This window comes from Anser anser (genome assembly GCF_964211835.1).
Source record: "Anser anser genome assembly, chromosome: 8".
NCBI lineage: Eukaryota > Metazoa > Chordata > Aves > Anseriformes > Anatidae > Anser > Anser anser.
The window spans coordinates 10321220-10344438 of NC_139728.1; the positions used below are offsets into that span (position 1 = coordinate 10321220).

At 49.2% G+C, this 23219-nt stretch overlaps 1 protein-coding gene across 1 annotated transcript; it reads right to left on the bottom strand.

The window, feature by feature from the left end:
* Positions 1 to 413: 413 nt before the first annotated feature.
* Positions 414 to 19767, bottom strand: TMCO1 (transmembrane and coiled-coil domains 1). Its single transcript, XM_083845785.1, has 7 exons — positions 19609 to 19767; positions 17531 to 17608; positions 14089 to 14148; positions 10633 to 10679; positions 9969 to 10036; positions 6361 to 6505; positions 414 to 767 (listed from the first exon to the last, which is right to left on the bottom strand). Exons 1-7 carry the CDS (start codon positions 19676 to 19678, stop codon positions 669 to 671), a joined length of 567 nt encoding a protein of 188 aa, XP_083701911.1. The 5' UTR covers positions 19679 to 19767; the 3' UTR covers positions 414 to 668.
* Positions 19768 to 23219: the final 3452 nt, after the last annotated feature.

Here is a 23219-nt window from a genome sequence, read left to right on the forward strand (position 1 = left end):
ACAGAAGCTGCACAACGCTACAAATCTCTGTAGCACTGTATCCTGCCAGGAAGACACGGGCAGACATCCAGCAGTACTTGCAACCTCCAAGAGCAGCTTGGCACAGGGGCAGGTTCCTGGGCCCCCAGCCACGTGAGCCAATAAAAGAAAAAAAAAAAACTCACCGTGAACACTGGAAGTTTTACACAGGAGAACTACGCACACCTCCTTGCCCAGCTCTCCACTACACAGGAGTGCAGCCAGTAGGTCTAAAACAAGGGACACCTCTCAGCACAACTGTCCCAAGTTTTCTAAGCTGGTTTGAAGATCTCGTTCGTGATATCTTAATTGATTTCCATGCCATAAACTGAAGCCGACTGTGCTACATGAAGGTAGTTCTACTTGTCCTATAGCACAATTAACAGACATCTAAATCAACATGCCCATGCCGTTTATTTCTCAGAAACACCAGAAACAGAAAGTCAAGTTATCTTCTGAGAACTTCCTTGGTTTGATGAGCAAACAGCTGCTGGTAGAATACTTCAAACGCGAGATGTTTCCAAGGCTGTGGCAGATACTGCAGAGGCTGGTTTTCGACACATGAAGCCTGGTGCAGAATCCCATCCTTCTACCTCCCCAGGGCAGACTTGTGCGGCTGTCAGACCTGCAGTGAAGGCTCTAACTGTGCTTTAGGAAAACTTCCCTGCCTGAGGTGGTGGGCCAAGGAAGCCCCCTGCTTGCTTGGTGGCAGCCCGGGACGGAGCAAGGCCGAGCATCTTCTGAATGTTCTGCAAAAACAAGAGCAGAGCAGCACGTCAGTAAGGCCGTGACAAGGGAGACACCAAAGAGGAAGAAATCCCAGCTCTGCCTGCAAGTGCAGCCTTCTTGCCAGCTTCAGCAGATTCAGGTCCTCACCCACACAGTCTTACCAAAATGCCTAATATACGATGGACATCTGACCCCGCAAGTTCTAAAAATGCTTCAGTACAGAGCCAAACAACCATCACCAACGGCTACAGTTATAGCTGGGCCCCTCTCTTCTACCCCAACTGAAGCCTCATGACTAAATCCTCATTTTGGCTGAGGGCTCTTTCCCACCTCCAGCTACACAGCTGGCAGGCACAGCATTTAATAACTTCGTTAATTAATAACTTTGTTTAGGGGTTGGTGTCTTCAACCTGCAATAGTTACACTGGCAATTTAGCTGCAGCGTATACACAGAAGCAGGTTCCTAACGTGCTCACAGGCAGAACCAAAGCAGCCCTCAGTTTTCACGAGTTCTAGAAACCCCTGTCAATGGCAGTGCCATCCAGCAGAGCCTGAAAACTAGCGAGGAACAAACGCAGTCTGAATTTGGGTCAGCAACATGGCAACCGAAGCACATGCCAAGTTCGAGCCAGACAGTTAGGCACAGAATTAATTTGCATGCTGGTGATGCAGACAAGAGCAGGGGGTTGGAGGAGACATACTGCGTAACAGGCCACATGTACCAAGAAACTGACTGCTGAAATGCGCTCCTCTGCATTCATGTCTGTATCTGAGCGGTTTAGGTAGAAAACAACAAGGGAGGAATTCAGTAGTAAGAGGCAGGCACTAGCTAAACACCTCACTACAGAGTATTTAAAAGTTCAAAGCTTTCCTGTTTTTTTGTGACACTCCCTTTAAAATCCGCAACAGTGCAACTACAGAAGTTCACTTTTCTTTTAGTTTCATCTAAATTTGCTTTGCTGCAAATAACTACAGCTCAAGAAGCTGCTTATGCAGTGCTGGCAAAACAAGGACGTCCGATGCAAGGGAAAGAAGAAAACAACTGTGCCCCCTCCTGTCATCTGCTGAGGGCTGGCTATCCAGACAACAAAAGGAGGAAGGAGGATTCTCTTCAAACCTGAGTGTCTTCCCCAAAATAACTGTCAGGACAGGTCAGACAACGAGGTCATTGAGTTCTTGAACTTTTTTGGACCATGGAAGGAGAACAACAAAAATAAAGAAGCAAAGCTTTTTAATTCTACAGTAACTGAAAAGGATCGTTCTGGGTAGAGACTAAGGAAAGGAAGGCCTCAGCCTGCACACACACACACGAAAGTAAAGGAGGGGAACACTGTGCAGGAGCGGCACCAGTTTTACAGTACCTGCTCAAAACAAACCCTAGCGATACACTACAGAATATAACATAGTTTACCAGACAGTCTTTCAGTACAGCTGATGCTTGCTGCACAGTGTAATATCCATGCTGCAGGGAGTTGCAGGATGTCTGCTGGACAGGAAGCATACCTGGACGCAGGACCAACACATGGAGCGTGCAACCAGCCCTCCATCATTCAGAGACCTGGGCACAGTGTTCCTGAGGAACACCTAGAGAACAGCAGCACCAGGAGACAGTGCAGAGATCCGCATCACTTCCCCATGAATAACCCCAGTAGCACTGCCTCACTGTGAGCCCAGCCAGCCACGGAGCACTGCCACTGTCCCTGCTCCCCGGAGATCAGCGCACCTGAGCCTTTCACCACCTCCAAGGCTCCAGCGAGCGCGAGCAGCAGCACTGTGCTGTGCCTCGGTACCCCAGGCCTGCAGGGAAGACGCACCTAAGACTTGCCAGGAAGAAGTCAGCAACTAACTTGGGCTCTGCAGCACAGAAACGCAGATTAACTGGTTCCAGCCCCGAGGTGGCTGTGGAAGCAGCCTAGCCACAATTGTGTGGTTCTGTACTTCAGTGAGGCCAGACACAGACCAAAATTGAGCCCTGCACAACCACTGACTAGCTTTATCCATAGCATAGTCAAGTCCACAGCCTACATAAGTTCACCACTCACTGATATTCGGCAACTGAATACATGAAGGAGAGCAGTTCGCTGCAGGACACTCCTTTGCGTGGTTCCTCCGAAGAGCTTCCAGTCGAGATGGACATAGGGGGGAAAACAAGAGCAGCTATCGGGCAGACTAGGCAACACCAGAGGGTGCTGCGGAGTCGGCAGCAGGCAGGACCAGCATCCTACCAGCTTTGTACGGGCTCACGTGTGGAGCAGAACGAGGTCCTAGCAGAGCATCCAAAGCAGCAACCACCTCCCTCCCTGTTCCTCTGATTGTCAGGACAGAGCACTGTGGGGCTGAAGTTACTCCATCTGCTTGCATGGTTCTACGAGGAAGAGAGACAACTTGTCTGTATGTGGATTCAAGCCTCCAGTCACGCTCCGGGCCTTATCTTTCCCCAGGAGCCCTCTCCATACTCCTGCACTAGCTGCCACGCAGGTTTTGCTGAACAGCAATCCCAGCACCTACACAGCCGGGAGCTCCAGGCAAGGCCCAGCAGGAATCCATCCCGGCTGCCACACGCCGTGCTGCACATGGAAGCCTGCAGAGCCTCCATCCACCACAAACAAGACCACTACCTCCAGGAGCACGGAAGGAAGATGATAAAACTCAGATCCAAACGGTTCCCTGCCCCTAGATGAGGGGACAGAGGATGTAACCCTGAGAGCGTGCCTCACGCCCAGCCCCGCAGCGGACTTTCCCAGCCGAAACCCAGCGGCTCAAGGACCCTTGGAAGGCCTCTCCCAGCAACCCTCCTCTCTCCAAACAGGAAGGCAGGAGGAACTGGGGGACAGGATTTACGTGCCAGGGAGAGCTAGGAACAGCGCAAAGGAAGTTACTCACTGCGAGTAGACTATTTCGGGAGATGCTGGCCAGGTCACAGGCAGCGAGCTTCCCAGTCAGTGTCTGAAGAGTTTAGCACCCCCACACGCCTGAGGACTGCGTGAAGAGACTGCCTGATGCTGCTGCCGCCCATCTCATTAACGGGAGCTTAATCAACAGCCAGTTCGTCTCCCCACCCTCACGTACTCCCCTGCATTTCCCTCAGGACCACCCGTTTTCACGTACACAGGAGTTCCTTATTTCGGAGTTCCACAGAGATGTCTCTTCTCCCTGCCTTTGATCCCTTCCCAGGCAGCTCCAGGATTTAAGGGATGGCTGAGGGCTGTGTAGTTCCCTTAACTTGTTTACAGCCCGGTCCCTGACTTACAGCACAGCTCTGTTCCTTCTCCTCCTGTATACCAGACACTCCCACGTCAGTTCTCTGGCCAGCAGCTGCTTTGAAGCCAGCCTAGTGAAATTTCCCCTGCTGCACACAGGGTCACAAAACTTTCACCTCTATAGTCACAGCACCAAAAGCAAGTCTTTGCGCCACTGTAAGCCCTCAATTGCTTTCTTCCCTTCTCCCTTGACCTCTCAACCCTTCAAAGTCCTCTTCCCCATGCTGTTATCATCGAAGTACCTTCAAACAGCAATAAAACCAAGAGCGGGATGCCAGGAATCACAGCTTCAGTTCCTAGCTTTTGCACACAGCAACGCAGCTGGTCTCTGTCCATCCCTCTGTGTAGCAAGGAGGAAGAAATTTGGAGCTGCCTGGCAGATGGAGAATCCCAGGTACTGTTAGTCACGATCACGTAAATAAGGCAGCACTACAAAGGCCACTGTCTAGTCCTTCAGTGCAAAACCACCCTTTTCTCCAAAGCAACGTTAACTTCCAACCTCACAGGGCCATCGGCATGAACTCTCCTGCAAAAGGATATTTTTTTTGCCTGAATTTCCTCTTGAAAACCCAATCCACTGCAACCAGCTCAACATTTCTCCCCAGAACCAGAGCGGACAACCACTTGGTTCGTGATGTCTGCTCATTTCACGACAAGCACAGCAGGAAATGCCCAGGGCTAGAACTAACTGCAGGAATTTTATTTCTGGACAAAAAAAAGCCACGGGGGATTTTTGAGCAAAGGAGTTCCCCTATCAACTCAACAGGCGCAAAAAAATTCTCACAGAAGGTGTTATTTAGTTTCATGTAATAGCCTGCGCCACTAGAAAAAAGGGACTTCCCATGCAACAGGTAAAGTCACAGAGCAGCACCACAGAAGATTCCCTCAAAGAACAGTGTCAGACCACAGCATCGCAGGAACACGATCCAAAGACCTCAGAAGGTCTCATTTCTTTCAAAGCAGCATATACTGCTCCAGCTATTGGGAAGTGAAACAAGATTTGTCTTGCAGAGAACACAACGGGGAAGTCCCTGGCCTTTGGCACTTGGAAGCTGCCCCTGCTTCGTGCGAGGGGGTGGACCAAAGGTTGAGAGGATCATCTGGAGGTCACGAGGTATTTTACAATTCATTACTTGCTTTTGCATACAGCCAGGCACAGATTCATTTCAACACAAGCACCCAGAACGGAGAATTATGTCGAAGCCGACTCATTAGCAGGCACTTTTTGACTAAAGGAACTTCATTATTAAGTTGCTCCGTCGAGCTCACCCAAACCACTGACAGCTGGCATAACATGTCACTTCCCTTCGCCGATCCGCTCTGAGTCCCTTGGCACCCCCGAGGAAAAGCAACAAGTCGGTCAAGGAGAAAAGCAGCAAGAATTCAGGAAGCGAATCAAAGAAAAGGGAAACAAATACGGAAGAGCAGATCATTTGCAGCTAGTTGCACCAGCATTCATCCAAATCCCAGGATCTATTATCGTATCCCCAGCACTCCGAGAAAATTTGGCAAACAAAGTAGACTTCTGGTTGCGCTGAAGAGGTCCGCTTGTCCTCACCAGCCTTCCTGCCAATTAAACAGTTAATGAACCTTCATCCTCATCGCAACACATCACTGCTGCTCAACACAAGGGTGTTAGCCAGCTGGATAACACAGCCTGATCCTGAACAGGCACTTCCTTTTATCCTCATTGATGCTTTTCTCTTTTTGAGAGACAAAACCACCCAGCTTAGCTGGGGAACTATGCGTAGCCTACTCCTGGCTTATCGCACCAGACCCCTTTCCCGAGTCATGTCCCTAACACTGGGAGAGGCTCAATTCTGAAGGTTATGTCCTTAAAAAAATTAGGAGGTCAGCAAAAACAGTAAGGACAAAAGCAAAAGAACAAGTTTAACTCTTTCCCTACTTTTTAACAAGTTTGAGGACTGATTTAACCTTGACAGACCCCAAGCCACCAGGAAATCTTGAAGATGCTACACTTCTGTCCCCGTATTATTGTGAGGGTCGTAATGGGTAAGCAGCAGTACTTGTATTGCCTTCTGATGCAGACGGTCTCGACAGAGTAAAACACAACATTAATCAGAGGCACACACGAGAAAAACCCATTTCTGCCAACCCTGTCTTAGCATCCTGGTGCAATTCTGATGTTTCCAATCAAGCCTTCCACACCGTCCAGGATCCTGGCTGCTTTTAAGATCCCAACCTACAATTACTGTGAATACGAAGCACGGGAATAACAGAAACAGATCACAGAACACACATGCAAACTGGACAGAGCGATACTCTTCTTCTTTGATAGCTTCTTCACACGCTTTCCTTGCTCCAGGCATACAAGAGACAACAGTGTACTCACCTGTCTGATGGACATCGTGCAAAGAATGTAGAGGAAGATGAAGGAGCAGTCAGTGTAATCCTCACCCAGAAGGTTGCGGTGGGACAAACCCTGGATGTATGACAGGGGGATAAAGGGAAGCTTTGCCACCACTCGGCCATCAAATCTGAAAAAGAGAGCACCAGATCATAAATAGGGAGAGTAAAAGTGCCTTTGGCTACGTAAAGAACAAGTGAACACTTCTAGCAGGCCACCAGAGCAGACAAGACCATGTGGAAGACTGAGAAAGCCGTGCTGCTTTTCCCCAGCTCACCTTTGTATACACTCCAGGAGGTGAATACACCTCCCAAAAAGCGCTCCGCACCCAACCACCCAGAAGGTTGGTAGGCTTCCCTCGATAGCCATTTTGCCATGGTCAGAGCATTTAATAGCGATATACAAGTGATCAGCTGGACAAGTTGTTGATTCAGGAGATCTTTGTCGGCATTTTGCATTTACCGGGGCATTTTATTCAAAAACCAGATTTAACAGATCACTCCCCAGAACACAGTCAGCACTGGAACAAAGAGATGGATTACTACCACCCCGTCGTACCGCAGCTACTGCAAGACGACAGACTCTTTGCTCTAAGCAAAACAGCATTTTAAGCAGAGCATAAGTCAAAGACATCTGCTCCTTTCCTAGAGCAGCTATGCTTCTCAGCACAAGATGCAGAGGAGAACCCCAAACAGCACACTTGTTAACCCAAACAGCCTTCTCTGCATTAGCTCTGCAGGCAAGGGCAGTGCAGAGGCAGGACGATGCTGCCTATCCCAAGCAGCCTGTCCTGCTCCTGGAGCTCCTCCAGCTCCACATTCCAGGGCATCAGGCAGAGTGTGAATTCTGGCCAGTTCGCAAAGATTTCTCCCAACCCAGACAGTCAACCCGATCTTTTGAAGCAAAGCGTGTACGATGCCTCATCAGCATGTGCGTATCTGGATGTTATTTTCTCTGCATGTGCTGATTTTCTAACAGGTGTTTCTTGTTTCAAGAGATCCTAAATGAGCGTTCTTTCCTGTGGAGATGCATTCACACAGCTACAGCTCAAACACACGCCAACTTTGTTTACATCTCACAAGCAGCTTGGCAGAGGAGCTAGGAACGGATGTTTATCTCCCGGTAACATCCCCCAGTGGCTTAAAACTCTGCGTTATTCCTGCTGTGAGAATGACAAGTACTTCAGCAGTAGCACCCTGAGGTACCTGCTTTTTCTTCTCCAGCAGGTTTTCACAGTTATCATGAAGGGGTACCGAAATGCGCAGCTCAGAGCAAAACAGGGACTTGATTACATTAAGAAGCTTCTGACAGGAGAAAATTGAGACACACAGAAGCTAATTTCTCTCCCAAGAGAAAGCCCATCTGCTTGGAGGCCAACGCTGCTACAGAGCTGCTACAGAGCTCCCAGCCCTAGAGAACCTTTTAAGCCACAGCAGTCATTCAGCTGCTCATCTTCACACGGCATTCTGCTCTCTGGGTTTAAACCAGTTTTCTACTTATCCTCCTAGCGTGGTCCATTACCACTACCACTTTAAGAAAGAGAGGCAACCATCAGGGTGATGTCTGTTTTGGCTTAGCTATCTGCTGAGGACTTGGCAACAGCGATGTGCCCGGGCACAGAGCAGCAGTGCCTGCATAGCCCTTGTCCAAGGGGTGGCACGCCATGTTACTTCCATGCAACTCCTGCTCCTCTTGTCCCCCCAGAGCAATGAACTCATTCAAGAAAAGGAAAGGCAAGGAAATGGGGCTATAGTCACTGCAGGTGTCAGCCAGCCTTTTCCTCCTCCTCTTACCACACCCACAGCACTTCAGTGAATGACCTGGCAGCAGCAGCTTCCCACACGGTGCCTAAAAGCCTCCTGAATTCGTAACTGAAGCATTCTCTTGAGCCAAGCAGCTGCTCCTTACACTATGTCAGGAGAGCAGCAGTACATGAGAGAGAAACAGCTCCATCAAACCATTCTACAGGCTTCAGACAGTGCAGGTACAAGCCAGCAAAGCTGCCATTCAGATACAAGCGTACTGAGACCAAGAAAAAAGATCTAGCTATCTACCCCCAAAGACAAGACAGCCAAACCTCCAGATTTTGACTCAGTTGCCTCAGAACTGCTGAACTTAGCAAGAAAGCTTTTTCAGTTCAAACACTGCTCTTTGGATGCTCATGTTTACATTTCCAGGATGGGCTCTGAAGAAGAGGCAGTTAAAGGCAGGACGTGCCATAAGCTACACATCAGCCCCATGGCAGGTAGCATGATCTCTATAGATAAGAAACCTCAGAAGAGGAACCAGACAAGTCAACCTGGTGGTCCTAAAGGAGAAGAAACCAATAAACTCATTTTTAGGATAATACATAAGGAAGGAAGAGACACTCAAAATTTAACCAAAAATCAATTCCTTCCTAAAAAACTCAGTGAATCTACAGTCCCCTAACACTTGTCGCTCAGCATACTCCAAGCTGCCTTCTTCCGCTCTAAGAAACTAAAACAGAATAGGGTGGTTTTTTTTTAATTGTATTGCGCCAAAAATAGCTCATCAAGCACTTGAATGCCGCAGGTACAGCACTACAGACACCATGCTGCTGGGCACACGACTCAAGATGCACCTCCAATCCACCCTCAGGGCTGCAGATGAGGCAACGACTCAAGACCATACCCAGATTTTAAAGTCCTTTAGTGCTGTGCTCTTTTGCTCAGTTTCAGAGCATTCCAGAGAACGCCAGATGCTGAAGTCTGACTAAGCTGAATAAAGAGTCCACACAGTGGCAGTTCTGATATTATGTTACCCCCTGTTTGCAATTTATCCACCCACAGATCTGCAGTAAAATAACAATCGACTGTATCCTGAGGACTGCCAGCAGAGAAGCCAGAGGTTTTGGTGTCCAAGAACGTAAATTCTCATTTACAGCATAAGTATATTGCCCAGATACTACACAGTCTCCTGAAGGTCATATTGACTATATTCGTATTATCTTCAGATTTAACAGCCAATGGGAAGTCCACATTTCAAGACTGAGCCAAGTTTTAAAAGCCAAGAACAGCCTCTCAGTTTTGTGTGTCTGAAAGAAAGCCTTCTGTAACCATGCAAAACATTTTTTTTTGTTTTGATTTCAACTAGACCTACCTCAGGTCATTTTTAAAGCAAAAGAAGATTAGAGCACATGCCTGGACCTGTTAGTGTCTCCACTCTGATCACCTTAAGTAGGGCAGCAGAAACTCTGCAATTACAGCTCATTTCTGAGGGCAGAAGAGCTGACCCAGTTTTGCTTGCAAGTGTTCTTCAGTCACATTACAGCAGAGCCAAAGAAGCTGAAGACCATGGCTGCTTGCCTGACATCAACCAAACCTGCCCTAGTCAAGATGTTCCCAAACAGAAGGATGTTAGAGCTGCATCTAGCTGGCCTTCCATTTGTTCGATGCGATTGCATTCAGCACGGAGTGTCCACCCTCAAGAAGATGCACGCTATGACCGATCCGTTTCGCACAGGTTAGTTATGGGCCTTGGAGTAGACCCTGCCAATAGAATACTTCAGGTGGTAGAGTGAAAACTGAGAAGTCCATGAAAGTTTAAGAAAAATCCAGAAAGTTGATACTTACATGGAGTTAAACATTCCCATCAAGGCAGTGAAGCAGAAGCCAATGGCAAACATGGATTTCATCCGAACCTGCGAGTAGAAAGGTCAGAGATGAACAACAGGCCTGCACTGAGGGATCAGGGGCTCAAACCCTCAAGAACTGGCTTTGTATAGCATCACTGCAATCTAGAAGAAAAAAAAAAAAAGGATGACACAGAAGTCTGGAAGACTGTAAAAGAAGTGACCAGAGAACACCCAAAGTAACATCTGATCAACAACTGGGCACAACAGCAGCCACAGCACAGACCACTGATGTCAAGAGCCAATTCAGAGAGGTGGAAAAAAAAAACGGAGTGCTCAGAAATTGTGCTGTTACCTTCCACAGGTAAGCATACACCACCAGCAGAAACCCATTATAACGAGAGAACTTACAGGGGGAAGTCAGACAAATCAATTCTACTTTGAAAACAGAGGCTTATAGAGATGAAAATAGCTGAGGCTGGGGATAAAACAAGGTGGTAACTGCTGGAGAGCTCTGTGGCTCATATGAAGTTCTGTACCTATTAGAGAATCCAGAAAGAACTGTAAGGAGGACTTGCTACAGCTGACCACTGAACAGAGTCTTTCTGTCAGAAAGCTGCTGACTGAGATCTTCAGCAGTTAGGAACTGGCTTTAGTTTCCTTACCATTGACAAGTCCCTGTTGTTATTCTTCAGTTTCTCCTCTTGTCTCTCTGGAAGGACAAAAACAACAACAGTTATCATCAGTTATACCAACCTAGAAACCGAAGTGTTTTCATTTCCAGGAAGCTTTAACCTTCCTGGCTCTCCAAACAAGTAACATTCCCAAAACCAGCTCCAGCTCTCTGTGCCAGACGTATCAAGTGAAAAGCTGTACGAAGCCAACTGCTCCTCCATCCCAGCAGCATGCAGCAACGCAGGCACAAAAGAAGAGGAGGCTAGAATCACACATTCAGCACTTCAGGAAGAAATGCACAGAATGTCAGATTTGCCAACTCAACCAACTAACACAGTAGCACGAGCAATGTTGCCAGAAAACAAAGACAGTGCCTACAAAGCATGCTTCCGAAAGAGAGCAGGCTCAATTTGCCACAGGCTCACCACTGTAAGCACGTTACATAAACAAGGATTTCGTTTTGGAGGTTTTTGGGACTCCCAAACTGTACACAGAGCCAGCAAGGTTAACATCCTGCCAGTCTTAGCAATTACTTTTGTACTTCTGTCACTCCTAAAAGACTCTCCAAAGAAGAAAAATGTTTTATACATGAATTCCAGCAAAGCACGCACTACTGTGCTTCGCAGAGAACACTTCTGAAATTCACTCTGTCCTTAAGTCACCACAAACTTCAAAAGCGCTCATTTTTCCCCCTATTGCATTTCCTGTGCCCCTCGCTGGAGGGCTGCTCAGGTCTCAAGGACCACCCAGCACTTCACACGTCCCATCTCCCCATGCCACCCCATCCCCTGTGCTCCTCTTGGGCTGAGGATCTGGAGCAGCACCAGGGCTTTGAAGCAACATTTAAGTTGGAGTAAGGCCGTGGCTGACGAATTAAACAAGAAATAGTGTGAGAAGAGAAGGAGGGAAGGGCTATTCAACAGGTGAGTTGTCTGATGGACCCCTGTGATGCTTCAGCACAAGAGGTACAACACAGAAGCTCAACAGTTATCTTCCAAGCCCCACTTAAGAGCTGGTGAATACAGGGCCTCACCGTGTTACCACGAAGCAACAGCAACACCCCCACCCGACCTCTTAGAATCCTCCTTGCTGTTTTCAGTTGCTCCTAGCTGCAAACCATCCCCTCAGGCAGGAACTTCCCAGACACCTGCTTCCTGACCTAGGGGGAGAATTTTGTTTTCGGACATTTCAGCAACTAGGCCAGCTCTTTAGGAATCGGATTTGGCACAAATACTTGTTTTTTCCCCCCTCTGCTACATAACGAACCACCTATGAGATGGGCTAAAGGTTGCGCGGGGATCAAGAACACAGCCAGATGCCCGATATACCTGACCTGTTTCTCACCCGTTTCTACAAACTCAAAGCAACCCCCCCCCGGTGTCCTACCACCCTCTATAAGTGGTTATTCCCACCCAAGCGACACCTAAGCAGCATTTACGTAGTTTAAGCTAGTTAAGACTGGGTCAACAAGGAACAGCCCAGAGTGCCAGCTCTTCTAAATTCTGCCCATCAGAACACAAAGCGCAGGGATACAGCAAGCACCTTATTTGCCAGCACTGTTTCTTCTGCTGTCTACCAAGCACTTCTGTGGGTGCTGGGAACATCGCTGTCTTTTCTTCTAGGGGCGCGTGGAGGCAGAAAGCACAGCAAAGCCACAAGTTAACGAGCCCACTCTTCCAGCTGAGGTGACAAAGCTGCATCGCGGTGTTAGAGGTGCACTGCTCCAGCAGTACAAAAGGCTATTTGGATAGAATATGACTGAAATGGGCTCGCTTTACAATTAATAGAAATCGATAAGTAGGAAACACCAAATTAAGCTTGCCCACACAACTTTCATCCTCCCTCCTTGTGCACATGCATGATTCATCCCTTTCGTGACAAAGCCAGGTCACACACACACACCCTGCCTTGCTCTGGGCAGAAGACGGATGGCAGCTGAGGCAGGTCCTGACCACAGCTACAGCTTATCTGTGAAGCCTGAGCTGTTTTGTTTTCTTTAAATTCTACAATTCTAGTTCTTTTAAGTGACTCCGGCTCGAGTGATCTGGCTGTTCTACCAACGCTACACACTGCAGAATGATTTAACATTCAGTCAGTCACTGAGATCAGAGTTTTTGCAGTAGTTAACAGCTATGAGTCATTTTCTGGATGTCCAGCTTGACATTTAGGCCTGATTTTGCACAAGCACTAAGAATTCAGCCTTGCCTGAAAGCAAATGAGACACCAAAGTTATGCAGCACTTGCAAAACAAAACAAAAAACAACCCAACAGTCCGAGTATCTTAAGCTTGGCCAGCAAGCATCACAGCAAACAAAATCAGTGGTCACTTCCTAAGTTTTGCTCTTAGCTCCTTTGTGCTTTGTTTTTCATTTGCAAAACAAGATTATTTCAGTGTATTTAAAAAAAACAGTTTTAAATTCCTCAGATTCTACTGTTTATTAGTTTAATTCAAGCACAAGTTAAATATACTCTGATAGAAACATAGCTTGGATAGCGCCCTGCAAAAAGTCATTGACACAATTAAAAGTGACCATAGATAACAGCAGCCTGTAACAACTTTATAAAGACTGGCTTATCTCATTAACAGTCAAAGAATGCATGGATTGCTCAGGACTGAAAACTGAAGATACACCAGACGAAGAATTCTGGTTCCCATCCCTTCAGAAGTCTAGCAATAACAGGTTTTTATACCTAGAAAGAACCATTTGAAGATATGTTTATGATTACTCCCAAGCTTTGTGCAGATCAAATGACTAATCCAGCTACCTGGTGTTACAGAGGAATGAGGAAACCAACTCCCAGGAGCTCTCAGAAGTGTTCCTGCTCTGATTTCTGTAATATTTTAAGCGGGCTTTACTGCGTGTTTTACTTTAGAATCCTGCAGATTAATGAACCTGAGCTTTAGAAAGTTCCCCTAACATCTATCACGTTGTTCTTGCACAGTCCAGTATTTAAAGAGTTACCTTAATACAGAAAGAATTAAGTATATTGACAATGAAATAGAAAGAATGGAAAAAAATCATTAAGCTCAGTTCTCAGTACCGACTGATCAAATTTTAAGTAAATCTAAGTGCAGTTAGAGTCAACTCACGCAAACACCTAAAGCTGTGAAGCATTCAAGTGAAGAAAAACAAAAGATCCACAATCACTCATGCAGCCAGAGCTGATGCAAGCTCCTCATAGAACAGCAAGGAACTTCGGCAACTTAGGTTAATAATAGCCCTGGATATAACTAGTAGTCAACTCTCAGCAATGCTGCCACTCTCTGAATTTGATGAAAAGCATCAAGCAGCTACAGGCCTCCTATCTTGGAGGAATAAGGCCAAAGGGTTCACTGCCAGTCAATGGGCCAAGAGCCAGCTCTAGCACCACTTTGGAAGGAAAGGAAAATCGCTTCCTTACTGCTCCCCTGTTCTCAGGGCACTGCACGCCTCTCCTAATCTTACCTATTTTCTTTTTCTGCTGTCGGCCTGCTGATTCAGTTATCGTTTCCTTCTTCTTTTCCACTGCAAAATGCAAAGAAAAATATTTCATCAGTTCTACATAGATACCAGCCTCCTGTTCCACACAAGAAAGCCATTTTATTACCTTTATAGGACGGGCATGAAAGGCAGCAAGGTAGAGCGTGTTCAGACTCTGCAAGCTATAAACCACCAAGGCTGAGCAAACCAAATGTTTAAAACCCAAAATATTTTCCAAAGCTCGGATGAGGTATAGGAATATTTCAAAGGGTTAATTTTAAACTCTGTCAAGACCCCATTACGCTGTTAACCAAGCAGCCTGAGGACAGCTTCGGCTGAAATGACCCTTGCTGATCTGTCATTAGCACTAGACAGTCCTTTTGATTCAGCAAGTCTAATGAAAAGAGCTTTGTGGCAAGCTCTGCTCAGATTATCTGCAGTGGGAAGCAGAACACAGGAAAGCCTGTGTTCTCTGCCTGCCTGTGAAGAAGGGATGTAATTCTCAGGGGAAATGCTGTCCAAGCAGTCGGCCACAGCCTCTCCATTCTCTTTCAATTAATTAGTACTGAAGCATTTCCAATATTTTAAAGTAAGAGCCTAAGCTTATACTTACTAAAACCCCAAGTCAGACACTCACCAAACAGCTGCAAACAACTACCAGTGCAGCAAAAAAATGCCATAAAACCAGCAGGGCAAACAATCTAGGAAGCGGGCCGCTCACCTTCTAACAGCAAGAACAGCTTTTCCAGAGAGAGACAGGTCTTAAAGTTCTGTAAGATGAGTACTGCAAGAAGCCAGGGTGATAAAACATGGCTCTGGTCCACCAAGAGAAGTTCTTTTTTACTCTAAGCTCTACGTACCTGTATTGTATCTACTCTACCAACAAACAGAGCTGGCTCCTGTCAGCTCACACGATCACCTGCAGAGAGCTGAGCATGAGGACCTCTCCCACATTAGCACTAGCCCAGCACAGACTTTCTAGCTCTCATTTCAAAGCACAGGTGAAATGAAGACAGCCTTCCAAGTCACACAAGTCATGCTGGCTTCTGACCTGCTTGTTACCTGCAAGTCAGCCACGCAGAAAGCCTATAGAAGGTTTCCAAACATCTTTTCCACAGTGATGTCGTAAGGCACATGCTTTTCCAAAGAACAAGCACATCTTACACGGGCAGGCTGCAAGGGCACAAACCAGGCAAGCCTGCTCGAAGGGAATGCTGGAGCACGCCAGACAACGCGCGCTGCTCACAAGGAAGGCTGACGGAGCAGCTGGTGCCAAATCCAGCCGGGAGATCCTGACCAGGCCACAGAATCCCATGGCCCCCAACTCGAACTCCAGCTGGAGAGCACTGACTCTTCTGGCCTAGCTATTGCTCCCAGGCCCAACAGGAGGGCTCCTCCACATCCCACTTTCACTCTAGAAGAGCACTGTTGCCAACTTATGCCAACCCTGAGGACCCCTGCAGCCCTGCTGGTTTGCACAGAACAAACAACTGTCAGGCCGTCTCACAAGCCTGTCTGCAGGACCGTAAGTCACACGGTCACTCTTCCAAACACACCCTTCTGATCAGACGTACTTGAGCCTTGCAAGTTTACCACCGCATTTATCCCAGGACACTTGCTAGCATTTCTTCAGCAGTCTCCAACAACAGTGGCTCTCAACAGAAACAAGAGGATAGGAAGAGACGAAGCTGAGGCTTATGAATAACAGCGTCTGGTCAAGCACGCTACTCGGCCCACTTGTTTTGGCAAGCTGCTAGGATTGCTAGTGCTCCCAAGGGAGAACTTGGGATCTCAAATGTGTTTTTTCCTGTTTCAGATGTGTTGGATAACAGTTGAAAGGTGTGGTTCAAGTGGTCTACTTTACAAACTGTCTGTAAGCCAGCTGTCCTCAGCATGAGAGGAAAACCAAAAAAAAAAAACCATCAAGCCTGGATTTTTAGTGACTCCTCAGGATTCTGTTTCACTTTTCTGGAAAGGAAGGGGATTTGGGGGCAGGGTGGGAGGGAAGTGTCAAACGAGGTTGGGAACCGATTGGGATGCATGAACCTCACATCTTTCCCTTCACAGATTATAACCTAGATATCGGGAGAGCTATAAAAACAAACAGCACTCAACTCCTAGAGCAGTGATTAACCCCCCGAGATTAAGCCATGCTAACTGCCTCCGAGTTCCGCAGCAGGACGTTACCTCTATGTCTGCAGCTGGGTTTCGGCTGCTCCTCTGACCTGCCCTCTGGGGCCAATTCTACCCGACACATTTTTACCAACCAAAGGTGGCAGGCAGAGATGCAATCTCCATCTGATACCACCGTGACGACAAAAGCCCTTAATTTAGGAGCTGATACAAGCGTGACTACAGGACTACTCTTCAGCTTGTCTTGCCCAGGGGAAGGCTGCAATACACTAGACTGGAAGGAACGTGGTTTGGTAATCCTGTTCTCACAAACCCAGAGCACTGACAGCACAGTGAAATATTTAAGGTAAAACCAGCCCTGGTTCAGCCCCAGCACCACCGTGTGCTGTCTGTAACTGCTGCAACTTGCATAGGGAACAGAGTTGAGTTTGAAAGCTTAGCGCAGTTTCTCCTCCGCTCCTTTGTTTCTGATGCAGACAGGTCTATTGAAACACGCCGTGCTCAAACCACCATTTTACTATTTCCTGGCAGATATTTAAACAAGTTTCAATATCTGATGCACATCTTCTGGCTGCTGGCCCTCTACTCCCTTTTCCTATCCGCCCTCGTCATTTATTCAGTCCTTCCCAGGCCTCTAAAAAATCTCCTCTCTACAGAAGATATCTGGGACATTTTTTCTAGTCACTACTATTTTTGTTTCCAGTTTATGCTAGTACAATTTATTCCTGTATCAGCTGACAGCTCAGACCTTCCTATCATGACTTTGTCTTTACTCATTCCCCGTCGCTGATAGCCGCTTTTTTTTTCTATTATGCTTTACGTCTCATGGCATTCCTTCAGCTCGAGCTCTCTCTTAGTACACATCTCATTCCCCATTCTCCTTGAAAAGCAGAAACCGCATCCTTGAAGTTATTTCAGGCATATAAAGGAATCCACGTACGTACACACACACACTGGCTACCCGTGCTCAGAAACGGATGCCAGTACTGATCTCCGTCCTGCCCTCCAGGAAGGGGGGTGAGGGGACGACTCAGACAACACCACACACCTCAGTACCAGCCTCGCCTCCAACAAGAGGAAAATTAAGGAGAGAACTTAGTCTGCTCCATACCAGTTTGGGTAACCTGTGAAATTCAGCTCCTATGAAACCTAAACTGAAGAACGTTCACTTCCCTCTCAGCAGAAAACGCAGCAGGAATTTCTCAGAGCACAGACCCCATTCAATTTGATGTTTGCTAAAGCGGGATATAACAAGGAGAACAAACATTCTCTCCTGTGTCTGAAGAGTACTTACATTTTTTGCTCTGTTTTTCCACTTCAGCCTTTAATCTCTTGTATTTGTCTGTTCGGTACACCAGCACCCAAGTTATGCCTGAAACAAACAGCCAACAGGCACCTAGGTAAGCGACGGCCTCTTGCAATAAGGAAACAAGTCAGCAAATACATATGCAAAAACACACATCGTGTCTGCAACACCTTGTCATAATCACCAGCAAGCTACAGCACTTTACTTCACATCCCCTTTTCACACTCCAATGGTGCCTATAAAATAATCACAGAATGTCCTGGGTTGGAAGGGAGCTCAAGGACCATCCAGTTCCAACCCCCTGCCACAGGCAGGGACACCACCCACTAGATCAGGTTGCTCAGGGCCTCATCCAGCCTGGCCTTGAACACCTCCAGGACACCCACAATTTCTCTGGGCAACCTGTCCCAGTGCCTCACCACCCTCTGAGTGAAGAATTTCCTCCTAAGATGTAATTTAAACCTCCCCTCTTTTAGTTTAAAGCTGTTGCTCCTTTGTCCTGTCTTTGCCTGAGCAAGAAGTCGCTCTCCATCTTTTTAATAAGCCCCCTCTAAGTACTAAAAAGCTGCAATGAGGTCACCCTGGAGCCTTCTCTTCTGTAGGCCAAACATCCCCAGGTCTCTCAGCCTTTCTTCGTAGGAGAGGTGCTCCAGCCTCTGATCATCCTCGTGGCCTCCTCTGGACCCCCTCTAACAGCCCCACATCCTTCTGGTGCTGGGGGCCCCAGACCTGGACACAGGGCTCCAGGTGGGGCCTCACCAGGGCAGAGCAGAGGGGGACAATCCCCTCCCTCCCCTGCTGCCCACCCCTCTGGTGATGCAGCCCAGGACACAGCTGCCCTTCTGGGCTGCAGGCACACGCTGCTGGCTCATGGCGAGCTTTTCATCCACCAGAACCCCCAGGTCCCTCTCTGCAGGGCTGCTCTCCGTGACTTCTTCTCCCAGCCTGTGCTCACGTCTGGGATTGCCCCGTCTGAGGTGCAGCACCTTGTGCTTGGACTTGAACCTCATCAGGTTCACGTGGGCCCGCTTCTCAAGCTTGTCCAGGTCATACATAAACAAAAATGTTCGCAAGTCACCGGCTATCTCACAGAGCACTTCTGTTCTGTGGGACTCGTCCAGCCCCTTCCTGCTTCTATTCCTCAGCTGTTGCTCACCTTAAACCTATGAGCTGATTAAGGCAATAAACACCTTTTTGTTCTGCATTTTCTGAGCACCTAATTAAGGTCCGAGGAATAATTTCTGCTCCTACGAGGACCTGACTATTAGTTACAGCACACCTCAAAAAGGCAAACAGAGATATTCAGCTAGAAGGGACCTCACAAGATCCTCCAGTTTAACGCTGCGCATTAAAACATGGCCAAAATTAGTTGTGCCACACGCACTGCCCCAGTGGTTTGTGAATTGTTTAGTCTGAGCTCCTGTAAGAGGCTCTCAGCCCCTTTTTGGCTTCGGTTTGACAACAGTGCTGTGCTACTGAGCCCCTGGGACCCCCAGCTGCAAGGAACAGAACCACGTAGGAACTTCTGAGAGTAATGCAGCTTTGTCCCCTGAGAGGCCGCAAGGTGTACGCTGTCTGAGCACAGTGCAATGCAGGAGGGCTCCTAGAAAACAAGCACACCGCATTCATCCAGGGGCTCTGAATTCCCCCAGGGGAAGACGCGGTCTTGCAGCCTCAGCTCCGGGACGTGAGGAGATTTTGGGGCGCAGCTCAGCGCCAGGAAGAGGAAGCAACCTCCCCTCCGGCTTCAACCTCCCCAACAAGCATCTCTCCAACCCAAGATTAAACACCCACACCAACCCCACCACCCACCACCCCTTGAGAAGCACCCCCTTTAACTCACCTCGAGAAGCAGCCCATCTAACTCACCGCTATTTCAAGCCGAGCCCCGCTCCTTACAGCCCCCCAACCCCCACAGACCCCCACACCCCTCATACCCCCCCCCCCCCCCCAAGGCCCTCCAGCCCTTCCTCCCCAGGCCTTTTCCCCCCCCCCAGCAGCCTCCCACCGCCCCCAGCAGCGGGCAGCTCCCCCCCCGCGGTGCCGGGCCCGCTCCGGGCGCCCACCCTCGGCCAGCAGCGCGGTGCAGACGGAGATGAAGACGATGAGGAGGGTGTCGGCGAACATGGTGCTCATGGCGCCGCCGGAAGCGGGCCGCCTCACAACCCGGAAGTCCAGCGGGCAGCGCGTTGCCTAGCAACGGCCGGAAGCGAGGCGCAGCCGGCGCTTCCGGGTGAGGGAGTCAGCCAATGGGCTCGGCGCTGGGAGGAACGAGGCGGGAAGGGCGAGGGGAGGGGAAAACGAGGGAAGGCGGCGCTGTGATTGGACGAGAGGGCTGTCAGCGCGATGGGCCCCGCCCCCGGCTGCGGGGCAGGGGAGCGCGGTCTGGGGACGGTGTGGGGCCTGTCATGGCGGCGGGGCCTGGCCTGGCCAGGTCTGGGGTGCGCGTCCAGCTGGCGCATCAGCAATAAAAGGAATAAAATAAAAGTTGTTGAAACGCGATTGTCGGCTCCTTATTGCGACGGGGGGCTGCTCACTGTGCTCCTGGGGAGCCAAAGGGCCAGGAGCAGGGGAGCAAACCCCGCAAGCCCCCAAGCGCCATGTCTGTGCACACTGTCTGCAGGTGGGGCGGGCTGAGGGCGCCAGCGCGGGCAGGGAATTAATGTCGCAATTAACCAGCAATTACAACTTTTAGAGAGGCTCCGGCACCTGGGGCGACAGAACTGGACCCCCAGCGATGGAGCGAGGAGACCTGGGAAGCAGAAAGGGAAACGGGACCGTGGGACGTGGCAGCGCGGCGCCTCCTCCCGTAACTCGGGGGTTGGCCCTCAGCAACCCGTGTCCTGGGAAATGGCACCCGCAGGGACAGGCGAGAAATAAGAAGGTGAAAAGCCCCGCCGTCGCCCACAAATTAAACACTGTGCGCAGAAGGATGGTGGCATAATTGCAGTTGAGGGGAGGCAGCACGAGTGATAAGTGAGGGAGTGGGATTAGACGGCAAACAAATCCTCCGCAGCCTGGTGACATTCGCGTACAAGGAAACACAAAAGCACTGCGCGTGCAGGTGGCTACGCGATGGCTCTGGCGTCACTAAAGCTTCCAGCTCAGCGCCCGCTGCGCTGCCTGGAAAACCTCGGAGGGAAGTGAGCGAGAGCCATCAGAGAGACAGGGATGAAATTAATATGGATACTTCAGTTTAGGGTGAGCGACAGGAAAATACTACAGCTGCTGGTGTGGCGGGACCCTTGCTAATACTTTGTGCCTTGCTTATGTGCCTCTGCCCCCTCTCCCTTTCTTTGGAGCTCCTTGGCTTTCCTGTCTGTGCGATTTTTCACTACCACAATATTTAGAAATAGTTTTATAACTGTTATGGCAAAATGATTCACACGATATCAGTTGCCAATACCGACCGCGGTCTGTCATGGAACAACTGTGCAGCAGAAGCGGGTCAGGAGCAGACAGTCATTGACGGACCACTCTCCAGGGCCCATGCTTTGAACTGGACGCAGAGGTGACACGGGCTCTTTGTAATTTCATCCTGTCGTTTTGAATCACACCAGGATCCTTATCAGCAGGTTTTTCCAGACAACAGAAGGCATATTACTCTCAATGGCACTTCCTTTTTAAAACAGCATTCTGTGCTTTGATCAACGTGTGAAGGACAGACGAGGAGTTGGGTGCAGTTTGATTTGAACGAGCCTGGGATGTGAGCAAAAGGAAAACGTTTGCATAATACGTGGCTCCGGATGCACGAGCTAAGGGCCAGTCCCATCTACAAATATTCTAGGTGCAGCAGAGGTAATATTTCTGGAGGTAACCTTCAAGTCCAGACTGGAGGAAGACATTTCTGAGCAGTTTTCATATACTGAAGTCTCCAGACTTAAACTGAACAAAAAGTTAGGTTGCTTTGCACAGTGTGTTAGCGGCAGGCACTTAGGAGAAACAGAGCGTAAAATTCTCAGGTACGTTCCGATGAAAGCTGCCATCTAAAAGTAACTGGGACTTGGATTTGATTCACTTTCAGTTTACTGCCGTGGCCTGGTTTTGAAAGAGCTGTTAATCTGCTCTCTGCAAGTTCTCTTTGTGCTCTGTAGAAATAAACCTTGAATATCCCTCACTTGTACCGCCATCAAGAAACGTTTACTTATCTGCCCCTCTAGAAGTGTGTCTGCTCCTGCCACATGCCAAGAATCTGTTTTTTAAGGGGAACGGGTGATGAAATGCTGTGATGGGCATCCCGCAGAGCCACTTGGCTCTGGGGTCAGGGACAGCACAGTCTGCAATGGCTGCAGCGCAGCAGAGGTTTTGATCTGCCTCCAAAAAGGGCAAGAGAGAGGCTGGCAGCAGTGAGGGAGGAGAGCCAGATAACCTGGAGGTCACCGCGCACCAAAGGGGCTTTGCCGTTCAGATACGGGGTAAGAAGGATGAACTCGGGACAGCTCCCGGTGATGCGCAGGAACCGTGCTTGTGATCGGCGCTTGGAAATTGGCATGGAGCCGTGGGAACCCACTGGAATTCGTCCTCGCAGGAAGCTCTCGGCCGCATTTAGCACTTCCTGCCCGCGGTGCCATGCTCCCAAGCGACAAGCCGACACTGCTCAAGGGCACTTGGGAGCGGTGGACAGAGAGGCTGCACCTTCCCAGGAGATCCTCTCCTCATCCTTCCCCTGCATGGTGAAGGCTGGGATGTGGGACCCCGTCTGGCAGATGTTTCCACACCGCTGTGTTGGATTGGGAGAAGCTAAAACCTCACCAAAACTTGTAACCTTATGGATGGGGCTGGGAGGAATCTCAGTGTGTTACTTAGGCCATCCCCTGCCCCAAAGCAGGATCGACTCTAATCAAAATTTCTATACAGGAACTTGCCTAGCGTGTTTTTTTGTTTATTTGTTTGTTTGTTTTAAATCCTTGGTGGTAAAGAATCCTTACTCTCCCTAAACAACCTAGTCTGGGACTTAAACACTCTCACATTTAGCAAATGTCCCTTAATATCTATCCTGGATTGCCCTTGTTGAATTTGAGCTGGCAACATTTTGTTCTGGTCCCTACGGGTAGCAGAAATGTTTTCCCTGCTGTCTGTGATGTCCCTTTATGTATTTTTGAAGTGAGTGTCATGTGTTCCCTCAGCCATCTCGTCCCTAGACTAAACCCAGAGTTCCCGTGGTCCTTCTGCAAAACCAGACCTCTGCCTGTTGCCAGAGGCTCCGTGTCTCCGCCAGGCCTCATCTCTCCCAAAACACGGTACCCGGCGGCGTTTGTGCCAAGCCGAGGGCCAGCGACTGCGTTCCGCCTGTGTTTTCTGTGTCCCAGCGGGATGTTTGCCTTTTTCACAGCGGCACGGCATTGACTCTTTGATCCGCTGCACCCGGATCTTTATCAGCGAAAGGCTGGCCAGCCGGCAGGTTCCCCTCTCGCCTTTTCACACCGGATTGCTCCCACCTCAGTGCAGCACTTCGCACCCACCCGCGTGGCCCCTGCCCTACACCTCGCCGGGCCTTTTTGCCTTCGCCTCCCGGTCTCTGGGGTGCTTGAGGCTCCTCTGGGCCTGCTCCCATTTACCAGAGCTGCGAGTATAACCTTTATTCCCGGCCTTGGCCTTGCTAAGGAGCATCCTGTGGGCGCAAGAAGCCGGGGCAGGGGTGGGGGACAAACCTCGTGGGGTACACCAGCCTGAGACA